Source organism: Pinus tabuliformis, chromosome J, assembly GCF_031772625.1.
Source record: "Pinus tabuliformis cultivar Carrire ecotype Pingquan chromosome J, CPIR1, whole genome shotgun sequence".
NCBI classification, from domain to species: domain Eukaryota; kingdom Viridiplantae; phylum Streptophyta; class Pinopsida; order Pinales; family Pinaceae; genus Pinus; species Pinus tabuliformis.
The window spans coordinates 437665595-437690128 of record NC_142295.1 but is presented as its reverse complement, the minus strand read 5'-3'; the positions used below and the strand labels follow the sequence as shown (position 1 = coordinate 437690128).

Here is a 24534-nt window from a genome sequence, read left to right as displayed (position 1 = left end):
GACGCAGTGGAGAGGGTCATCTAAAAGAGCCCTAAACGCAGTCATCTAGGAGAGCCCTAGCCGCAGTCTTGGAGGAGATCTGGCCACATATTTAAAAAGCCCTAGCTGCAGTCCATAGTAGTACTAATGCGCAGTAAGGATGCCCTAATCCGCAGCAAAGGGAAGGCTCTAATCCACAGCAAAGGGAGCCCTAATCCGCAACAAAGGGAAGGCTCTAATCCACAACAAAGGGAGCCCTGATCCGCAGCAAAGGGAAGACTCTAATCCGCAGCAAAGGGAGCTTTAACCGCAGCAAGGGGAAGGCCCTTATCCGTAGCTAATGGGATCCCTAAACCATTGTTAAGAGGAAGCCCTAAACTGCTGTCAAGAGGAGCCCTGAGTCAAGGCCTTAGCCGCATCATAAGAAGGACTTCATCCGCAGCAGAAGGGACCTTATCATAGCATGAAGCAACGTGGGCATGGACAGCAGCAAGACAGGGAAGCCACAGTCACAAGGAGGAGAGATTCAGGGCTGTATATGTATGCGTTTGAGTGCAGGTAAGTGTTGTCAGCTTGCCCGAGTTCATGAGGAAAGAAACGTTGTTGTTTGGGTATCATTTGGGAAGGTGGAGTGCTACAACTAGCTGTTGTGCTACGCTGCAAGCCAGAGCACACAGCTGAGGTTGTGTCAAGGACTGTCAAGGGTGGACAACACCTTCAAAGGGCAGCATGGCATGAGGGAAAGCTCTTCAAGATAAACTGCAGTCCTAAAAGGACTTATCTCCTGACTGTGTGGTAGCCCTAACCTGAACACAATCATAACAGCAATGGGCAGCAATACATATGATCAGTATTGCTAGACATAGGTGCTGCAATGGGACAGCATGGCAATGATGAGGTATTATAGCATGCATGGTAAAACATGATGCAACATGGGACAGCTGCAAGCATGAAGAATCATGGACAGCAGCAGCATGGTAAAGCATGGACAGCTGCAAGTAGAGTGTTGTATGGGACAGCAGTATAGTACTTGATGCAGCTAGGACACAAAGCAGCAATGGTGCAGCAAGCACATGGGCATAGCATGGTGCAGCCGTGGCACTAGGTAAACACTGGGACAGCAGCAGCATGAGGTCCAGTATTGTGATGATGGGTGCAGCATGGTGCAGCACGGTGAGGTGCAGCATATGGACGAGATGCAGCACATGATAGGTGAATGAGTCACCTTGGAGAATCAGTTGAAGCAGCATGTCTTCAACTGATCTCATGTAGAGATAATATATTAGTCGAAGTATTGACTTCTGTTGTAAATGTACTATCTCTCTCTCTCTGCTGAACTATTGAAGAACATATAAGAAGAATTTATCAAGGGTTTCCCCACATTGGGGTTTGTCCCTGGCTAGCGCCACATCTTGTGTCCTCTTGTCTTGGCTTGTCTTCTGCGATTTATGTTTATGTTCTATCTGCAGTTTACTTTAATGCTGATGTGATTGCTAAAGATATTGAGCTAACTATGAAAATTGAAATAAATTGCTCTAAGCATAGAACATACCTAAACTTAACATGGTATCAGAGGTGAGGTGAAGACAATGCCCAAGCAAGAGTGAAAGAGCAATCACTGAAGACAATTAGGAAAGGACAAATGATCAATGGGTTCCTCATCCCTCTTCAAATTCACCGAGGGTGAAATCGAAGCAGAGAATATTATCAGAATGGCGCAGCGGAATATGGCCTACCTAAAGATCACTTCATTGGGAAGGCCGGATCTCAGGGTGGAAGGAAAGGCAACTAACTAGTTCAGCCATTATGCGAAGGAGTGTCTGAATGGCAAGGACACATCACTTGATGATGATAGCAATCATTCCAGGGACATCTTCAATGATCAGAGGAATGACAGTGCAGGTCATCAAGGTAACGACTAACTCTTCAAGAATGAAAGGAACCCCAGGTATGAAGAATCAAATGTTGTTTCTGATAAGATAAAGAAGTGTTATCTTGTATTGGCCCTCTCCTTCAAATTCTTTGGGAATCTGGCTTATTGATTGTAGTGGTTCAAGGCACTCCATCGGATAGAAGGGTGCTCTCTCTAATTTGGTAGAGATGGAAACAATCATGGCATTATACTTGGAGCCGATACCACCTATCCCAGAAAGGGTGTAGGGAATGTTACCTCTCAATTGAATGAGGGTAACTCGATTCACTTACAAAATCTCTTTTATGTACCCGATTGCAAGAAGAACCTAGTGTCCATTTCGGCAATGGAAGTCAAAGGTTTCAGGGTGGCATTCATCGATGGAAAGGTCCGTGTTTAAAAAATAAAACTTTCTAAGATGATTTTGAGTTCAGGGTTGGAAATTTGTATCAAGTTGCAAGATGGTCCATTGGGGTCAGTTGACACATCTGATCTATAGCACTGGAGGTCTACTTATGGGGACCTACTCGATATGAGTCAGATGATGACTCAGATGCCTGAATTCAAAGAAGAGCATGAAGGTACATGTCTGAGATGTACCAAAGGAAAATCTTACAAGGGGACCATTCCCCTCATGTAGCAGGTCCACAGGTTTGGAACCTGAGGAGTTTGAGATTCATGATCAGGAATCTCATGTATACAGGTGGAAGAAAGCCCTCTATGGCTTGAAGTATAACACCCCGGGCCCGGGCATAGTATGAGAGGATTGATAGTTGTCTGATGAAGCTGAGATTCACCAGGAGTGAAACCAATCCAAACCATTGCTCAAAGTTTGTGGATGATAGACCTCTCATACCGGCACCTTCTAAGGACGACCTATTTCTGACAGGTACAGACCCTCTCACTTGCATAAGTAAGAGGGAGTTGGATTCCAGATATGGAATGGTAAACTGCAAGCCCGTGAATACCTCGAGGATCTTAACTTTCAGAATTTATATGGTGGTGATGCCGGACCAAATTTGGGAAATGCCTCTGAGTTTCATAAACTCATCTGCATTGATGTTCTTGGTGAACTTTCGTCCGTATATATGTTTTGCAGTTAGCATGGTGAGCTCATATTTGGTTGAGCCTCACCAGATTGGTGCCCAGAATCTTCTGAGATATCTTCAGGGCACAATCTCTCATGGATTGAGATACATTACCAGAAATATGAAGCTGCATGATTATTCGAATGTTGATTGGGCAAGAAGTGTGGAGGATCGCTAGAGCACTTCTCAGTGTTGGTTCTCTCTAGATTCTGCTTCGATATCATGGATGAGCAGGAAGCAAAAGTCAGCTGCTATAAGCACCGTCGAGACCGAATACATAGCTACGAGTATGATCTCGTGCAAAGCTGCCTGGTTGTGGCAGCTCATCAGTGAGCCGTTTGTACACATGATGAATACCATTGTGATTCTTTGTGACAACTAGGGGGGGATTCAATTATTGAGGAATCCCGTATTCGATGATTGCTCCAGCAGATAGACATCAGATACTACCTTATCTAGGATATGGTAAGTCGATGAGCAAGGAGGCTCCATCGCATTGAGACTGATGTACAGGTCGCAGACACTTTGTCAAAGCCTCGGGGAAAGGTCAAATCTGTGATTTTCCCGAACGACTTGGAGTCGTTGAGAGACCTTCGTATAAGGGTCCTACATGTTGCATGCACTGAGCTCTAGGAGCTCTGGGGGGCTTGCGGTACTTACTGGAGAGACATATGACCACAAGGCGGCTCACCCTCCCCTGGTGGTGCGCTATGTATAGGGTGATAGGTTCAGCCTTTCCCTATGATACCTCATGGCGACTATGGAACAGGATCATTAGTTCTCCTGTGGGCCGGGATGATTAGTTCTTTCGTGGCAACTATGGAACAGGATGATTAGTTCTCCTGTGGGCCAGGATGATTAGTTCTCCCGTGGCCACTGTGAGCCAGGATGATTAGTTCTCCTGTGGTGACTGTGAGCCAAGATTATTAGTTCTCCAGTGGGCCAGGATGATTAGTTCTCCTGTGGAGACCAATGGACAAGATGATTCGTTCTCCTGTGGACAAGATGATTAGTTCTCCTGTCGAGGCATCCTACCCATGCAGTTTGGGACTCATGGGTAGTACCTCTCATCTGATCAATGAGCAGGGAAATGGGGTTAGGGACCATAGTAGTACTCATAGTTTTAAAAACCGTTCACAAAAACCGGTAACCGGTCAAACCGGCCAGTTAGCTAGCCTGCCGGTCGGAACCGGCCTAAAAACCCGGTCTGAACCACCATGTGCCCGTTTTTTTGACCTAACCGGTAAAAACCGGCCGGTTTAGGACGGAACCGGCCGGTTTGTAGCAAACCGGCCGGTTCCGTCCTAAACCGGCCGGTTTATGGCAAGCCCACCATAACTTGCAAAAAGCGGTTTTCTGATTGTGGTTTAGGGGTTTTGGGGGGGAACTAAGGGTGTTTTCCCTCCAAAAACACCCTCTCCAAGCTTATAAGAGGCCCCTCTCACTCTCATTTGTCTCACACAACTGATTTGGAGTGTTTGTGAGTTTGTTTGTGAGCTTGGAGAGTGTTGAGTTTTTGCTGAAGTAGTCATCTTGGAGTTGGAGTTGGAGCTATTTTGGAGATATGTAGCTGTCAGTGGAGTTGCTATCTTCAAGAGGAGGCTAAGGGAGCTAGTTTGCATTTCCAGGTAAGGATTTGCACTTGATAATTCCTCATTTGAGTCTGTTGTCCATTAATTTTTTTTTTATGTGTTATAAACTTCTCACTTCTATGATCTACCATCCAGGGAGTCATCATGCCTCCAAAAGCCAAAGACACTGCATGGGCTCATTGTGATATGATTGATGGCAAAATGATCTGCAAATATTGCCAAAAATCCATTCAAGGAGGGGGTATTAACAGGTTCAAGCAACACTTGGCTGGGATAGGAGGCCATGTAAAGCCATGTGGAGCACCAAATGAAATAATAGGGCATATTAGGGCACAATACCTTCAGAAGTTTGAGACTCAAGTCACTGAACCAATAGAGAAGTTTGTGACTGCAAAGTTTGGGAGTCGAGACTCAACCGAGTTTGATCATGATGACTGAGACTCACGAGAAGTTTCAACTTCAAGTGATAATGTTGATCACTATTATAGTATTACTATTATCATATATGTAGAGTCTACACTGAAGTCTTGTAGTAGGCCACTGGCCCCATAGTTTGTACTTGTAGGCTTTGTTTTTGCACTCTAGAGGCCATTTAGAGCCTCATTGCTTATGTATTTTGTCGACGATATGTATTGCACTCGATGCCATTTTGATATATTCACCTTTACGTGGTATATAAATGAGCAATCTTTGCATATTTTGTCTCTATTGGCTTGGAATCATGGTTTTAAATCTTAAAAATAGTTTTTTTCATTAAAAAATAATTATTTAATGTATTTTTCTAAAACCGGTTCGTTTAGACCAAACCAGTCCCGGTTAGACCGGTTCCGGTCGGTAAACCGGTTCATTAGGTGGACCGGTCCGATCACCGGTTCCGGTTTTAAAAACTATGGTAGTACTATCGATGGACACATCATTGTATCTACCGTACTCCCTATGCTAGGATGACCTCCATTGATTTGGGATCAATGAAACCGATCTAGGATCAGTATGAGTGGTTTGAGACACTCTCTTGTGATATTGATCTGGGATCAATAAAACTGACTTCGGGTCAATAAGAGTGATACGACACACTCTCTTCAGATGAAACTAACTTCAGGTTAGTAGAGAATGGTATGAGACATTCTCGATCAATTCTTCTTCTTCACAGTTCAGCAAAGCAGAACTAAGCAAAGCAGAGCAAAGCTTAGCAGAGCAGAGCTCAGCAGAGCAGAGCTCAGCAGAGCAGAGCAGAGCAGTGCAGGGCACTGATGGCAGAGATAGTACAGTCAGACATATAGATTAGCGGATGGAGTTCTCCCTAGTTGAAAGGGAGTGTTAAAATTGGAAACTAGGGCCAAACTCCATGTGGGTCATCTTATTAATGGCAGCTTATCTTTTTCTTGCATCCCTCTCATCGAGAGGTGTAGGAATGATCTAAATATCATCCAATTCCGATAAGTATTCATGGAGATATGAATTTATTTGTGTTATGGGACAATTCATCAAGGTCGGCCAGCAACCAAATAAACCCCTCATGTGCTCCATGTTTTTGTATAAATAAAACTTAAAAGTGCCTTGAATCATTTGAGAACACAACTCTTATGATCTCCCTCTCTCCACTTGTTTTGGGTTTGTCTTCTCTTAAGGAAGATGCGGTGGAGAGGGTCATCTAAAAGAGCCCTAGACGCAGTCATCTAGGAGAGCCCTAGCTGCAGTCTTGGAGGAGATCTGGCCGCAAATCTAAGAATCCCTAACTGCAGTCAATAGGAGTTCAAATGCGCAGTAAGGGAGCCCTAATCCGCAGCAAAGGGAAGGCTCTAATCCACAGCAAAGGGATCCCTAATCCGCAACAAAGGGAAGGCTCTAATCCAAAACAAAGGGAGCCCTAATCCACAGCAAAGGTAAGGCTCTAATCCGCAGCAAAGGGAAGGCCCTTATCCGTAGCTAATGGGAGCCCTAAACTGCTGTCAAGAGGAGCCCTGAGTCAAGGCCTTAGCCGCAGCATAAGGACTTCATCTGCAAAAGAAGGGACCTTGTCATAGCATGAAGTAATGTGGGCATGGACACCAGCAAGACAGGGAAGCCGGAGTCACAAGGAGGAGTTATTCAGGGCTGTATATGTATGTGTTTAAGTGCAGGTAAGTGTTGTCACCTTGCCCGAGTTCATGAGGAAAGAAACGTTGTTGTTTGGGTATCATTTGGGAAGGTGGAGTGCTATAGCTAGCTGTTGTGCTAGGCTGCAAGCCAGAGTACACAGTTGAGGTTGTGTCAAGGACTATCAAGGGTGGACAACACCTTCAAAGGGCAGTGTGGCATGAGGGAAAGATCTTCAAGATAAATTGCAGTCCTAAAAGGACTTACTGACTGTGTGGCAGCCCTAACCTGAACACAGTCATAACAGCAATGGGCAGCAATACATATGATCAGTATTGCTAGACATAGGTGCTGCAATGGGACAGCATGGCAATGATGAGGTATTATAGCATGCATGGTAAAACATGATGCAACATGGGACAGCTGCAAGCATGAAGAATCATGGACAGCAACAGCGTGGTAAAGCATGGACAGCTACAAGTAGAGTGTTGTATGGGACAGCAGTATAGTACTTGATGCAGCTAGGACACAAAGCAGCAATGGTGCAGCAAGCACATGGGCATAGCATGGTGCAGCCGTGGCACTAGGTAAACACTGGGACAGCAGCAACATGAGGTCCAGTATTGTGATGATGGGTGCAGCACGGTGAGGTGCAGCATATGGACGAGATGCAGCACATGATAGGTGAATGAGTCACTGTAATATCCCGTTTCAGAGATATTCCCCAAACCCCAGCAAAACTCCCACCAAATCCGTACAAATGATATAATAACCGGGAAGCTCAGAATGATAAAGATAATAGTGGTGCAACATATAATAATATAAACATGAAATATAAGCAGATACTCAAGAAATGGAGCGAGAAATGCTAAGCCATTTTATTATACCGAGTAATAGAATGAGTACAGGAGGTGATCAGAAAGATGGCACCTCGACTTGCACAAGGCAAGTGAAGAAATACACTCAGAATAGCAAAGGAATGGCCTCTCTCTGAACTGCGTCCAAGCTGCTGGAGAACTGTCGTGCTGCTGCTGCTACTGGAAATCAAATGAGGATTTGGGCCTGTTCCCCTCCTCGGAAAAAGCTGAAACTCTGGAATCGGACTCTACTCAAGAAACCCAGAAAAACCCAGGAAGCTTTTCTAAAATGGCCAACCCCCGAAAATCACCCCCTTGGGGTTCTACGCTGTCCCTCGAGGCTCTGCGCTGCCACTGAAATAATCCCACCAAAATACTGCCTGAAACTCAGCCGAAATCCTCCAATATGCAAGGGCTGATCCCCTACTCAATCTCCCAGCACAAATCCCTTTGCAAAACCTCAATCCAGAACTTCTGCCAGAAAGAACTGCGTCGTCCCTCTCAAGACTGCACAGTCATCCAAGATGCTCAATCCTCTTACCAAAACGCTGATGAAACTACTGCAAAAATACTGATGGAAATACCTTGCCCGAGCAGGCACTCGAAGTTCCCCGGGGCTAAGGGTGAGATCTCCGAATGGAGACCCTCAATGCACTAAACAGTGTTGTAGACTAGCTAAACAACCAGCATGCTCTAAGTCGAAGTGACTATCTCAAATGCACATAATCGAATGACAAAATGAGGGGGCTCCTCTCTCCTTTATAGCATTGGCCTCTCCTAATCCCAAGGCTCACCTCCTCCAACATAATCCCCTCTTGCCACGTGTTCCTTTTCCATCTATGCAGTCCCTCCAAGTGTATGCGTGGGCCCCATCTCTGCGTGGTCCTTTGGCCCCCTTGGCTCCCCTTTAAGTCACAACGTTGTGCTACTAGGAAGTGACTTTTTATTCTAAAGTGAGTTATGTCCCCTTTTCCTCACCTTTTTATTTGTAAATAACTATAGAAGGCAAAATTGAGCGAAATTGAATATTCCAATTAGCCATGGCTAATTAGGAATATTACAGTCTCCCCCGGCAAAATGTTGCTTGTCCTCAAGCAACTGAAGTGATGGATGCTGCAAAATTTTCTCGCTCTCCCAAGTGGCATCCTCATCCGGTAAATTCTTCCACCTCACCAAGAATTCCCGCACTGTTCTGCTCCGTAGCTGCCTCTCCCCAGTATCAATAATAGCCTTTGGCTGCAACACCAAATGCCCCTCATCATCTATGGGTGGTAGCTCATCTATCACTGTCACCTGCTGCCCCAGTGCCTTCTTCAGGCATGATACATGAAAAATGTTATGAATCATGTTGCCTTGGGGCAGCTCCAACTCATATGCAACCTGTCCAATCCTGCGTATCACCCTGTATGGTCCATAAAAGCGGGGCTTGAGCTTCTCAGCCCCTTTCTGCTTCAGTGACGACTGTCGATATGGCTGTAATCGTAGGTAGACCAAGTCCCCTATCTCAAACTGTCTCTCCACCCGACCCCTGTCAGCATATAGCTTTTGCTGGTTTGCATTGTAGCCATATTGTCCATGAGAGCTCGGAGAATATCCTAACTCACTTGGATCCAAATCTTGGCTCTCAGAGCCTTGCTATCACCAAACATCACGTCAACAAAAGACAAAGGATGATATCCATACAAAGCATAGAAGGGTGACATACCAATGGACATGTGATGTGTAGTGTTGTAGCAGTACTCCCCCAGATGCAGCCATCTTACCATGCTCGTTGCTGCCCACTGACATAGTTACGCAAGTAGCCCTCACTTGTTAACTATCTCTATCTGCCCGTCCGTCTGTGGGTGATAACTGGTACTCGGTGTCAACTCCGTCCCCACCAACCGGAAAAGCTCCTGCCAAAATCCGCCCGTGAAACCGTTGTCCCTGTCATTGACGATGGTCTTAGTAAGACCATGTAGCCTGAAGACCTCTCTGAAGAACAGCTCGGCCACCTGTGCTGCTATGTAGTGTGCGGATATGGCAAAGAAATGTGCATACTTTGTCAGTCGATCAACGACGATAAAGATACAATCCTTGCCCTGTACCATGGGCAACCCTGTGATGAAGTCCATCGAAATACACTCCCATTTCCCCTCCGGAATGGGAAGAGGCTGCAATAAACCTGCGGGATGGCTCATCTCCCCCTTGTTCCTCTGGCAAACATTGCATTCCGGATATGCTGGAGTACGTCCTCCTTGAGGCCCTTCCATGAGAACCTCTCTCTAATGGCCCTGTAGGTTTTGGTAAACCCCTGATGGCCAGCCAATGGTGAATCATGTGAAGCCCGAAGTATCTTCTTCTTGAGCTGAGATCCCTCAGTCAAGAAGATCCTGTCCCTGTAGTAGATGATCTCATCGACCACCCTGTACCTGTCATCCACCACCTGCCCATCCAGAACCTCACATGCAAACCTGTCCTTGGAGTACTCTACTAAAAGTCGAGCCCTCCAGTCTGTGTCCAAGCTCATAAGAGACAACGTGGCTGGTCTACGTGAAAGGGCATCTGCTACCATGTTGTTCTTACCCTTGACATACTCAATGTCAAAGTCATATGCTTGGATCTTACTGATCCACTTCTGCTGCCTCTCCTATAGCTGCTTCTACTCCAAAAAGAACCTGAGGCTGTTGTGATCAGTCCTCACCCTGAACCTGTTACCCACTAAATATTGTCGAAACTTGGCCAATGCATGCATGATGGCCAGCATCTCCTTGTCGTATATAGGATACAACCTCTCGTGCGGAAGGAGCTTTCGGCTCTCATAGGCTATAGGGTGACCTCCTTGCATCAATACTGTGCCGATCCCCTCTCCCGATGCATCACACTCCAAAACAAATGGATGCGAAAAATTTGGTAATACAAGCACTGGGCAGCTGCTCATCACCTCCTTGAGCCTATCAAAGGCTCGCTGCACTGTATCTGACCAACTGAATGCCCCCTTCCTCGTCAAATCTATCAGGGGTGCAGCAAGCTGTGAGAAACCCTTGACGAACTTCCGGTAGTAAGTACAAATACCAATGAATCCCCGAAGTTCCGTCACGTTCCTCGGCTCCGGCCAATCTCTGATGGCCCTAATCTTCTCCTCGTGGACTCTCACTCCGTCCACCCCTATGATGTGTCCCAAGTACAACATCTCCGTCAATCCAAACTCACACTTGGAGAGCTTGGCATAGAACTGCTGCTCCTCCAAGATGCGCAACACTGTCTCAATGTGCTGGAGATGCTCCTCCCAAGTCCTGCTGTAAATGAGTATATCATCAAAGAATACCAACACAAACTTCCTCAAGTGACTGCGGAAGATGTGATTCATGCAAGACTGGAATGTAGCTGGGGCGTTGGTTAGCCCAAAGGACATCACCAAAAACTCAGAGTGCCCATAGTGACACCTGAAGGCGGCCTTGGGAATGTCCTGCTCCCTCACGCAAATCTGATGGTACCCAGATCTCAAATCAATCTTTGAGAAGAACTGTGCTCCTCTCAACTCATCCATCAACTCATCGATCCTGGGTATGGGGTACCTGTTCTTCAGGGTCTTCTTGTTCAGGGCCCTGTAGTCAATGCACATCCTCAATGTGCCATCCTTCTTCTTCACCAACACCACGGAAGAAGCAAAAGGACTCGTGCTCGGCCGAATGTGCCCAAGAGCCAGCAACTCCTGAATGGCCCACTCAATCTCATCCCGATAGGCCTTGGGATGCCTATAGGGGTAGTAATCACTGCTTGTATGCCCTGCTCAAGCTCAATAGTGTGCTCAAACCCCCGGTCCGGTGGCTATCCTGGCGGAATCTCCCCAAATACTGTGGCATACTGGTCAAGGATGGACTGTATCTCTGGGTGCACTGTCTGCCCTGTAGTCTCTGTCTTTGATGCACGCAGCTCTACTGCCCACACTATGTCTCCCTTCCGGAAGACTGCCTCCATCCGATGAGCCGAAACAGTCTGAGGCGGATAGGTGTGCTATCCCCGTATCTTCTCATGCTTCCCCGTCTTCTCATCATCCCACTCCATCTCTAGGGTCTTCCAATCTGTCGTGACCTTCCCTAGAGTGATAAGCCACTGAACACCCAATATCATGTTGGTGTCCGGAATATCAACCACGAAAAAGTGGTCAGTCAGTGTGTAGGTGCCCATCGTCACTGATAACTTTGGAACATAGCAAGCACACACCATGGTCTGATCTCCTGGGACCAAAACTGAAAATCCATCGAAGCTCTCTGTCTGTATACCTCTCCACTCAACCATCTGTGCATCGATGAAGTTGTGGGTTGCCCCACTGTCAACCAAAACTGATACCCGCTGGCCACGTACTGTCCCCCGTACGCGCAGCGTCAAATACTTGGGAACTCCTCGCAATGCTGCAAGGGCCCCTCCGGTAGGTGCAAAAGCTGCACCACCTGCTGCTGGTGGTGGAGGTGGCAAACGATCCTGCGCGGCATGACTACCTCCTGCCTCCACATCATCCTCCTCATCCTCTTCCCCGCTGCTCTCGGAGAAGACCTCAATAAAATGTGCTTTGCCAGCAACACATCTATGTCTCGGTGCCCACGGCTCCTGACAGGTAAAGCACAATCGCTTCTTCTTCAACTCCCTCCTGGCATCATTGTCAATCTGCGCTCGTCCTGGATTCCCCTTTGGAGGCGAAATCCTCACATCCTTCCCCTTAGACTAGAAAGTCTGTCTCTGGGGGTAAGGTGTCCGGGTCCTGGGTAAGACATCCTGTAAATCCCGGGTCCTGCTGATAGCATCCTGGAGTGTGGCTGGTCTAGTGGATCGGACTAAACCCTGAAGTGGCTCTGCTAACCCCTCAACGTACATGTAGATCCTCCGTGTCGTGGATAGATCTGGCACCATCACTGAAACCCTCAAGAAATCTGCAATGTAGGTCTCTGGGCTCCCGGTCTGTTTGAGCCTCGTCAGCTCAACAAAGTGCTGCTCTGGATCCCTCCGGTCGAACCTCTCTATCAATCTCCTAGTGAACTCGGCATATGTCGTCACTGTGGAGTGTCCGAGTGTAACCATCCCATGGAACCACCAATCCTGGGCCTCACCATCCAAATGTAATGTCGCCACCTTGATGGCCTCTGTCTCCGACATCTGGTTAAGCTGGAAGTAAATGTCTAGCTTCTCCACCCAAGACTTTGCCGAACTATTTGATGAACCATCAAACGTAGGCAAGTGGAATCTACTAGCTGCACGGTGGGTGTCACCATCATGATAATGCCGGTATCCTCTGTGATGGTCGCGGGGTCTACTATCCCGTTGGAGCTGAACAAAGTCTCTAAATGAGAGAGCCTCCCTGAACTCCTGCCCATAGGCCTGGTACTCTGCAAAATAATCGCCCATATGACCGGGCCTCGTGCTGGGCTCCGGCCCCCGTGTCTGCTCCTAAGAAAGTGGGCATGGTAGAGTGTGTAGGGGCATGTGAGGCCACCTGCTGTGTAGTATCACGTTGCTCTGGCAAATGGTGGGATGCACCCGATCCCTCACCAACCTGGAAAACCCGTGGGCTCTCACGTTGTCTAGCTTCTATTGCTGTGAATCTCTGCCCCATCACCTCAATCTGCCTCGACAAATCCTGCACTGATTTGAGGAGCATATCCGCAAATCTCTTCCCGTCCACGTTTGCCATCTACTCTGCGTCCACCACAGGCTCCTTCTATTCTGCGTCCACCACAGGCTCCTCTTGTTCTGCGTCCACCACCGGAACACAGTCTCCCTCTCCGTAGGTGTTCTTCAACCTACGCCCAGTGTCTCTGTATCTCCTACCTCTATAACAGATGTAGGGTTTTTCCCCCGATGTCATAGATTGCTAGCTCCACAGGCTGAGCCAAATCTATGCTTTGATACCACTGTAATATCCCGTTTTAGAGATATTCCCCAAACCCCAGCAAAACTCCCACCAAATCCGTACAAATGATATAATAACCGGGAAGCTCAAAATGATAAAGATAACAGTGGTGCAACATATAATAATATAAACATGAAATATAAGCAAATACTCAAGAAATGCAGCGAGAAATGCTAAGCCATTTTATTATACTGAGTAATAGAATGAGTACAGGAGGTGATCAGAAAGATGGCACCTCGACTTGCACAAGGCAAGTGAAGAAATACACTCAGAATAGCAAAGGAATGGCCTCTCTCTGAACTGTGTCTGAGCTGCTGGAGAACTGTCGTGCTGCTGTTGCTGCTGGAAATCAAATGAGGATTTGGAGCTGTTCCCCTCCTCGAAAAAAGCTGAAACTTTGGAATCGGACTCTACTCAAGAAACCCAGAAAAACCCAGGAAGCTTTTCTGAAATGGCCAACCCCTGAAAATCACCCCCTTGGGGTTCTACGTTGTCCCTCAAGGCTCTGCGCTGCCACTGAAATAATCCCACCAAAATACTGCCTGAAACTCAGCCAAAATCCTCCAATATGCAAGGGCTGATCCCCTGCTCAATCTCCCAGCACAAATCCCTCTGCAAAACCTCAATCCAGAACTTCTGCTAGAAAGAACTGCGTCATCCCTCTCAAGACTGCGCAGTCATCCAAGATGCTCAATCCTCCTACGAAAACGCTAATGAAACTACTACAAAAATACTGATGGAAATACCTTGCCCGAGCAGGCACTCGAAGTCCCCCGGGGCTAAGGGTGAGATCTCCGAACAGAGACACTCAATGCACTAAATAGTGCTGCAGACTAGCTAAACAGCCAGCATGCTCTAAGTCGAAGTGACTATCTCAAATGCACATAATCGAATAACAAAATGAGGGGGCTCCTCTCTCCTTTATAGCATTGGCCTCTCCTAATCCCAAGGCTCACCTCCTCCAACGTAATCCCCTCTTGCCACGTGTTCCTTTTCCATCTGCGCAGTCCCTCCAAGTGTCTGCGTGGGCCCCATCTCTGCGTGGTCCTTTGGCCCCCTTGGTTCCCCTTTAAGTCACAACTTTGTGCTACTAGAAAGTGACTTTTTATTCTAAAGTGAGTTATGTCCCCTTTTCCTCACCTTTTTATTTGTAAATAACTATAGAAGGAAAAATTGAGCAAAATCGAATATTCCAATTAGCCATGGCTAATTAGGAATATTACAGTCGCCTTGGAGAATCAGTTGAAGCAGCATGTCTTCAACTGATCTCATGTAGAGATAATATATTAGTCGAAGTATTGACTTATGTTGTAAATGTACTATCTCTCTCTCTCTCTCTGCTGAACTATTGAAGAACATATAAGAAGAATTGATCAAGGGTTTCCCCACATTGGGGTTTGTCCCTGGCTAGCGCCACATCTTGTGTCCTCTTGTCTTGACTTGTCTTCTGCGATTTATGTTTATGTTCTATCTGCAGTTTACTTTAATGCTGATGTGATTGCTAAAGATATTGAGCTAACTGTGAAAATTGAAATAAATTGCTCTAAGCATAGAACATACCTAAACTTAACACGAAGCCTAAATCGGACCCTCTCCATTGGAAAGTGCTCTAAACAAGCTTTCCAACGATATGTGTAAGTCCAAAAATAGACTCCTGGATCAAAAGATATGGTTTGCTGAGGTTCAAGGATTGAAGCCTTAGGAAGGAATATCAGAGGTCCGATATATTGGAGGTCCAGAGATATCGGTGATCGCAACATCAGAGCATCAGCCATATCGGCAATCGCAACATGAGAGCATCAGTCATATCAGCAATCGCAACATCAGAGCATCAGGCATATCGGTGCATCGCGTATCGGAGGTCCTAAATATCGGAGCATTCGCACATCGGAAGGCTGACGAATCGAAGAATCAGAACTTCTTAAGGTGACAACCTTTAAAAAGTTGTGATATGCATAATGTGTCGATAGTGTTAAAAACCACCGGGAACACTGACAAAGTATTAATAAAGGATTTCATCGCAAAACCAAAGGTGGGTGGGCCCTTTTCTCTCTCCTCTAGAGGGACACATGTGGCATATGATTGGTCACGATAAGCTATAGTGGCATTTGACATCAGTATGACGTGGCGGTACGGAAGGACACGTGGCAGGCAGTTTTGGCGTTTTGAGGGGGCCTACGGGAACAAATATAGGTGACACGTGTCACCACTCATGAGGTACCACGTGGAGCGATGACGTCATATCGAAGGTCGGTGTATCGAAGGTTGAGGATGTCGACACTTTGTAACACTTGATACTTGAAAAAGTTCCAATAAGGGGGCTCCGATATTGGGTTGGCACCACAGTCGCAAAGACTCAAAGAACCAAGGGCGTTGAACACTTAATGAAGGAAAAATAGTCCCCGGCAGGAACAAAAACACTCTAGCAACTCAAGGCTAAGCGGCAAGTCACGACCCTCGGTCCTATGGTGAGAAATGCAAAACAAGCTAAGCGGAAGGAGCTCGTCATATCGGAGGTCGGAAAATCTAAAGATTAGAATACTGCACCACTTTGAAAATTGCGATATGGAATTTCTCCGATAAGCACGGTACAGAGAGTTAAAAGCGTATGGGTCAACTGCTACAAGATTGAATGTGGGAACAAAGGAGTTGGTCTCAAGAGTAATGGTGATTGTCAAAGATCACTGGGTCAAGGCAGCAAGGACCACGATCCGCAGGAAAGAGTGTTGGGTCTGCCTTGAGGTGATACAAGCCATCTTTGTGCTCCAACGCACGTCTTCAGTGAGTAAATGGAGGTATGGGACTCAGGAAGCAGTGTGCAGGTCACCTGAGAATTAATTTCTTAGCATGGAGCTCCACGCAGTCAGGTAATGAAAGACTGCCAAGTCAATCTCTGTTTCTGCACTGTGGCAAGCAACCGACAGTTGATCGCTCCTAGCTCCAGAGAGTGAGGAATTCAAGCAATCAAGATGAAAGCGACAAGTGAACCACCCAAACAGCTAAAGAGGAACATCATGGCAAAGATGTGGCCTGATCGGAGGCCATCACAGGAATGGCAGGAGATATTTTCCTCAACCATCATTCAATTTTCTTTGTCTATTATTCTGTAATTTTTGCATTTTCAAGAATGGAATCAAATCCGATTTTAATCATTTTGGGAAGCAGAACCTTCACACGTCGAGACAGCTAGTCGATTAGACAGCTGGAGCTCAGCTAAGATATTTTGTAACTGTTGTTCAAAGCTCCCCCTCTTCTTATAAATAGAGGGAAGAAACACTTAAAACGAGGTCCCCAATTTCTGCATTCTAGAATCTAGAGGCCCGAATTCTGCTTTTGCAAGTTCTGAGCTCTATTTGCTGAGAGAGTGGTTCCACTTTGGTTCAATTTGCTTGTTCATAAGGTGCTCGTGCATATACAATTGTTAAATGTAATGCACTGGTGATTTGGACTCCATCTTCAAATTAATGAAGCAGTTTGGTTGATTCCAATCGGAGCAATGCGTAGTATATTTTCCCTTTTGTATATCATTTCATGTATGTCTTTCCTCTTCTGAAATTGTGTTATGAAGCTGTCGGTTTCACTCTCTCGTGGTTGTATGTATGTTGCTAAGTAGTGAAAAGTACCTATGTAAACACAGATTTACTCCTGTGTAAACAAATATTTACTTGTGTTATTTGATAGCCCGCAGTACCTGTGTAATCACGGATTTACTTGTGTTATTTGATAGCCTACAATACCTGTATGTAAGCACAAATTGACTTATGCTAATTGGTGACAAATGTATTCATGAGGCATAGAGCTTGAGACCTTAATTCGTGCTCCACTTTTTTTGCATTTTCACCTCCTCACTCTTGCATATTTCTATTGGTGATTGTTTCTTAGGATTTTGTGTTATGTCCATCCCTCTGCATCGATTTCTCTCCTTTCCTTCCTCCTGTTCATCTATACTGTATTGTTGTGTGTCGGCCACCAAAACCAACGCATTTATCTTTGAGATTAGCCATATCTACCTATTTATTTCGATCTGTGTTTGCTTGAGTTTACCTCCGCAAAGGGCTATTGAACCAATTCTGTGACATATGGAGTGCAGCATAAAGCCTTTAGATAATCTTCAAAAGAACTCCTCTCGGATGCCCTAGGCACTGGTCTCCTATCAACCCAGAGGCGATCTCTAGGAGGCTTTTATATCTTTCAAAGCACTTGTGTGACAAGAGATAGAAAGAGCTACAACAGGCTTCATCCGGGCTCGAATAGAGTCCTTAGACCGACTTGATCTTCTTCTAGGCCGACATGGTGTGGAGGTTACATAATTCATATTTGACTCAATACTTAACCTTTTTACATGATTCAAAAGCCCAAGAAAGGTCTCTTTAAATGTACAATGACTTTATAGACTCAGAATAAATCCTAAAAGTCCTCAATGGGGACTTTGACCTAAAACATGGTGACCCAAGCATGAAACCCATGCTTTAATAAGTGACAATAATAATAATAATAAAATTATTTTCTTTATTCTTTTGACAAGTACATTACATGATGACTCATGTACATTATTGAAGACCAAATATAGTTACATTTTCCAACACTCCCTCTTAAGAAGCGATGTATTCATAATGTACATATATAATGGAAGATCTCAAACTATATGAACCATGAAGAACTTTAGGCACCGCAATGCCATGGACTAGATTCCTGACCAAGGAAATCTATCCAAACAATCACTCAACAATTTAGGCACTGCAATGCCATGGACTAGATTCCTGACCAAGGCAATCTATCCAGGTGCAACTAAGATGGACTCAATATTTTAGCCCCTTTAGGTACCATTAGGCTTACTTGTTAACCACCAACCCAAAACATGCAGGTGTGTATTCAAAACAGAGCTCTATGATCAACACCATCTTTCCAACTTCTAGACATCAACACAATGTGCCGACGAAATGTCCTCCCAGACAATGCTTCACTCACAAAGCCTCAACACCCCTCGATCCAACAAATCAAGGAACATAAATCTCTCTCAATCAAACTGATCGATTACTAGCATGCTATCAATACCTTCAAGAGATTCACCTGTACAAACACAACCCCAATCAATAATATTTTCACATGTACATATTGAAATACAAACCTCTGTGGTTTTCCAGACAACAGATGTTGCTTCTCAACTTTCCATAGTAGGACTATCAACCAAATCTTTGACAGAAGATTCCTCATTCATACATTATTCATCCTACTTCATATGCAACAACATATTCTTCAGTCGGATCCTGCTTTCCATCTTTCCGCAGCACCTCAAAATGAATTCTCTAATTTCCTTCTCCTGCCCTTCACTAAAACTTACAGTTGTTAGTCCCAGCCTAGTGCATGACACATGAAGCAGAGAATCATATTTGTCACTCGCTCTTAAACAGAGAGGATCTAATCATTCCTATACAAGGAATATTCTCAATCATCGTCTTATCCTAGGGAGATTCCTTCCATTCAAGCTCCCTCTTAACCTAGGGAGATTTCATCTAGACTCCTTCTTAACTTAGGCAGTTTTGCTTCTTCTTTTCGTCATCAGAGAATCTTTCATGGCTTCCAACGATTTCATCAGAGTTACTATCATCCTCATCATGCTTATCAACGAGAATCTTCACCAAATTGAAAATTGTGTACATGCACAACTTAGATAGCAAGTACAACCAAATCTATAGAAGCATGAAGTTCGTCATATTAAAAACACGGAAGCATTTCAACTATACAAATATCAGATACCCAGAGTTAATTACAAACAAGAGGCATATACTCTTCAACATCTTGCTAAGGACTTAGTCATGAACCCTAGACTACTTCATAACAACTTTCATTCCATATGTTGAAGGAAATGTAACTAGGTTCGGTCTTCATAAATGTACTTTTGACATTTGTCAGTAAGTTTCTTGCTCATTGAAGTAGGTCTAGCACATGTCAAAGTGCTATAGGTGAGTCAAAGAGTCAAAAGAATTATGTTGAAGACCTTAAGGGTATGTTACATTATGTATATTTATGTATAAAAGTCAAAGAAGACACCTCCAAGCAAAGTCAAGTATCCTCCAAGCAAAGACATCATCAAAAGAAGCAATGGCACCATTAAAAGCACCTATTGCAGCAAAGAAAATCAAGTCGGCCTCAAAGCAGCAAGTCGGCCTAAAGGAGGGACAAACCTCTATATATAGAGGTTGTCCACTCCCTCAAAAGACAATGCATTCCTCTCTGAAATCTGCAAAGGTACAAGGCAAGAAAAGGGTAACAAGAGGACAAGAAAAGGGTCTCCAAGGCAGCGAAGAAAGGAAGAAGAAAACCGAAGTGTTAAAGGGCTAGTTACAGCCACACGTGCGAGGAAAGGAGAGTTGTCTCTGCGGTTATGACAGTTGTAACTTACAGTTTACCATATCTCATTGTTTAGGGTTCAAACTAGGCCTACAAGGCCTCTCTCTCAAGCGTGGAAGAAGGGTATGCAAGCGAAGGGAGTAAGAGAAGTCTAACATAGTTCTTGTGAGGAGATTCCCTCACACGTGCGAAGAATTAGGGCTGCATTGCTGCTGCTCTAAGTCTACAATCTTTGTGAAAGAGAAGAAGGCTCGGTTGGGAGGCAACAAGGTCATCTTCTCAAGTTAGGAAGGCTCCATCTCAAGCGAAGGAAGAAAAGGTCAAGGTTCATCCTAGAGCATACAATCTAAGGTCTCTATAGTTGTCGGAAGAAGTGCTGAAGGGAGGAAGACAAAGTGCTGGAAGGAGAAGGACGAAGTGTTGCAAGAGGAAGTAATCTTGAAAGGACTTGACTTGTGCTTGGAGGATCTTCTTATCAAGGGTCTAGGGTTTGGCATTGATCAATAAAAGCTTCAATAAGAGAAATTCACGAAAGGGTTTTCCTCTCAAGAGAAGAGAGGTTTTGGCCCTGGCAGAGAGCCAACATCTTGTGTTCTTGTTCTTATGTTTTGGTAGCATTTTGATGAAGTATTCGATATTAACTAGATAGGTATTCGTTCCCTTATCTTCAACTTGGACTATTATTACTGGGGATTTCGATACTTCTTCTTGAGCAAGTTGTTCTAACTTGTCTTTTAGCGACTTTTTGTCATTTTTAAGCTTCTTTATTTGCGTAAGAAGGTTTTGATTATGATTCCTTAGACGTGAAAGTTCTTCGTTTTCTGAATTGTTGACTTTAGCCTTAATATCCTTCTCTTCATCTTTTAAACTTTTGATTTGTTCTAATAAATTTTTATTAAGGTTCTTTAAACATAAATTTTCCTCTTCTTGTTCGGATAGGTGCTTCTTGAGTTCCTTCTTTGTGACCTTAGTCTTCTTGACTTGTGCAATTAATTTTTCAACGTGGTCCTTGAGGCGAGAAATTTCTTTGTCCTTTTCCATTACTTCTTTGTAATGCATATCCGCAAGATCTTCATATTCCTGTTGTAACACTTTCTTGTTTTGCCAAAGTTTGGTTATTTTGTCTTTCTCTTGATCTTCCAACTGCACTTTCTTGGTACACTGGATTACATCGTTTTGTAGGAGTGATGATGGGCGTTCCACTTGCAATTTGGATTCCATTTTCTTTGTTTCCTTATTAAAATTTGCATGTTGTCGCTTAAATATTGCCATTAATTGTTCTATATCTCTTGCGATTGATTGTTTTTGTGCATCACTTAGAGATTCAACTAAGGTAAAAGTTTTGTAACATTTTTTGCAAACCACATTTTGATTTCGGAATGAATCCTGATAATTAGAATATTCCTCTGAACAAAACGGCCATTTTGAAAAAAAACCACTGCTTCTTGTGGATGTCATATTTTTGCTTTTTCTTCACTTTTGTCTTTTAGTAAGTATTTGGCCACATGAATTTTTAGTCACCCTAATAATAACTCTTAAAAACTTTAATAAAAAATCTGTAATAATTCCTTCTCCTTTAAAAAGCTTCAATTTACTTTTCACCTTTTATTTTTTATAATACTTGCCCTTTTACTTTTTATTTACTCTCCCTTTTTTTTTGGTTAATACTTTAATTGGTTCTTAAGACCTTTTAATAATAATATTCTTTTTAGCTTTAAGGCCTTGCTTAAATATATATCACCTTTCAAATTGAATGATTAACCCTTTGGATTTAACCATTAGATAACAACCTATAACTTTAAACTTTAATTTAGCTTCACTTTAACATAAGCTCTTAAACTGATTATTTTTTTCTGCTTATGTAACCTCAATTTGGTAACAATTGAAAGGGTGTGTTTTTATATTAGGTGATCAAAGGGACGCACAATTATGAACGCAATGCTCCTTAAACTCCTTAATTATTCTCTTGCCAAAATTATACGCATATTAACTATTAGTCACGACCCTTGTGTTTGACGGCGTACCTCGTATGGATGAGACAGGTGGCAGCATACAAATGTGTAATATGAATCAACAGAATTTAGTATGGAAACCACAGATTGGCAACAATTGGTTGAACAAACTGATTTTTTTTAAATTTTCGGAGTGTTGGCAGATGGTTCAGAGGTGGCAGACAACAAGAAGGCAATCGTAGCTAGAACAGACTGCAGCAATGGTTGGATTGTGTCCTTGTTCGACAAACGGTTTTCTGTCAGGCTGCACTACGGTAGGAAAGTGTCGTCAGTTGGTGGGGGTGCAGCTGTGTACAGCGCTGTGGATGTGGCGGTGGCTGGTTGTGGTGGCTGGCAACCAGAATAAATGGCGGTTGGCTGAGGTTGGTCAGCTTGCCTTTTGAGCGGTGGCTATTATATGCAGAGGTCGTGGCAGCAGGTAGGTTAAATTTTAATTTATTATTTTTAATATATTTTATTTTTAACGTTTTTTCTTTTCTTTTATATATATATATATATTATTTATAATAACTTTTTTTTAATGGCCAAGGGCCTCTGATGAATCAATGATAGAGAAACTCCAAGCTTGTGTAGCGAAGTGTTTCAATTGTGACGACAACAACGTTGATGCAAAGTTGATGGCCAAAGACCTGGATCAGACGTGGCTACGATACCAAATGTAACGAACAAAGTTCATATACGCAGCAGACTACTTCAGAAGATCTAAAATATATAAACATCCATAATAAGACAATAATACATTATAGAAGAATATTTGAATACAAGTGAGATCATTGAGTTACAAATGAGGGTCTGCTTTATATACCTAGGCAGGTACCATTTCTGAATCGTCATGTACTTTAGGGACATGCCTCTTGATTAACTAATTACTATTTAATTAACTATTCCTTATTATTATTATATTTATATTTTATTCATAACACTAAACCCACTGCTTTGGGTCCAAAACCCCACTATTGGGTAAATCACCCAAAAAATTACTTTCTGGTGGGTTTTTCCTCTATGAAATATCTTCCGAGCTACCCAAAATTCCAACACAGCTATCAAAGGTTGAAGAGAGGCCTCATAAGCCTCTATTTTGATCCTCCAGCCTCTCCAGCCCTCAACATAAAATCTGAAAATGCTTAGGCACTTCTAGGGTGGCTGCTTTGGGCTTAACAGAGTGACATCCCAACTTTTATGCAGACTTTACAATCTGATTTTACATGACAAGAAGTTATTTTGACCCATAAATCTCTAATCAGTGGTCCAAACAGAAATATAATCACATATTTGGTTAGAGTAAATTTTGTAGACCAAAATCAACTCGTTACACTCCATATTTTCTGTGCTTTGGTACTTTTAAAGCACCTATTTAGTTTTCTTCTGTAATGTGACATTAAAAACCAGGTAAACAGTTCCGGAAAATTAACACCTCCACTCCAAGTGACCCCATCTAAGGCACCGATCTTATTTGGGATTGTTTGAGGTTATATTTGGAACTCCTGCCTTCTCCATTTAGGAGGTTGTTGAGTCCAAATAGTGGGGGTTTGGGCCGAGGTGCTAGAGGGACCGTGCCCTGTGTATGTCCATCCAGTAGGTTGCCAGGACCTTAGCAACCCTGCTAATCAAATCAGTAACAAGCTACAACTCATTACTCAAGGTATTAGACAAATTCTTTATTCTTGGTGTAAAGCAACATATAGACCATATACATGGAATTGTGAGGTTCTCTCTTCTCAACCACAATAATTTATTGAAACTTCTTCTATGTTAAAAAACAGCACAGTGTAGTTAGACATAATTCTGCAATAGTCGCCTTCATGTAACCTAAACTATCCTGGTTATGACACTCACACAATTAGGACACCTTTGTTCAACCAGAAACCTTCACAACTCCACACCAAAATCCGATGTCCATTCTCAAAAGTGTACTCCCCTCAAAGCTAGCTCTCTTAACAACTAGATTAAAAGTATCTTATATTAAGGTTACCAATTGTTAGGCACTAATGCAACTGGGATCACAATTTTTTTGTTGCACATGCTGGCAAACGAAAATGATGGGAATGAGTGGTCTTAGAACGTTTTGCATATCATAGATTTGGAAAACCATGGTCTAGCAACTAAAGAGTCAAACACATGAGGATAACTGCACATTAAGTACATACCATCGACATAATGATCACCATTTTTAATGCCTCCCTTACCAAGTTACATGTTTAAACCACCCAAAAACTAAACATGTAGCAGAAGAACCAAATTTATGTAGTAATACGATAGTATCAGAAATAGAGAAGTATTTTGTAGAGATGAATGGCCACGAGGGCAATATGAGTAAAATGCAAGGCACCTGTGGTGTCCTGGTTATATTCACTTGAGGGCCCAGCCATGTCTTGCACCATGATAATGAATGATATGGAACCTGCATCAATCATAAAATCTGTAGGACATGAGGTAAAAATCATGTAGTTCTGGTAAGCAGTGTGAGAAGTGAAGAATCTATTGAGATTTATAATTACAAGAAAAAACTTGATTTCTCAGCTATCCCTTGCAATTATTACCCGGTATAATTATTTTCCTATATTTATAGTTAAATTCAACAATTCATTCAAAAGCACTTAATCATACAGAGGTGTCTCCACTTGCTTCTCCAGGATTTCCATTCACATGATTTCCTGATCTGTCAAATAACAACATATCAGGAAACAAAGAGGGAAAGAAAACCTCCATAGACATGAAAAGAAAAGTGCTGATAAAATCCATTTCTTCTTGAGACAAATGAAACATATGCAATAATTAGA

The 24534-nt window shown here is 43.6% G+C and overlaps 1 protein-coding gene across 4 annotated transcripts in view; it reads right to left on the bottom strand.

The window, feature by feature from the left end:
* Nucleotides 1-24534, bottom strand: part of PSAT1 (phospholipid sterol acyl transferase 1) — a 380472-nt gene that overhangs the window by 72064 nt on the left and 283874 nt on the right. For all 4 annotated transcript variants that reach the window (XR_016247812.1, XR_016247813.1, XM_089377882.1 and 1 more), the window contains exons 10-11: nt 24362-24413; nt 24084-24155 (exon numbers count right to left, since the gene is read on the bottom strand). Coding sequence is in view for 2 of the 4 variants with exons in the window: in XM_089377882.1 (XP_089234008.1) it covers nt 24084-24155; nt 24362-24413 (124 nt within the window). In the remaining 2 variants the exon portion in view is untranslated. The remainder of the gene's footprint in view (nt 1-24083; nt 24156-24361; nt 24414-24534) is intronic.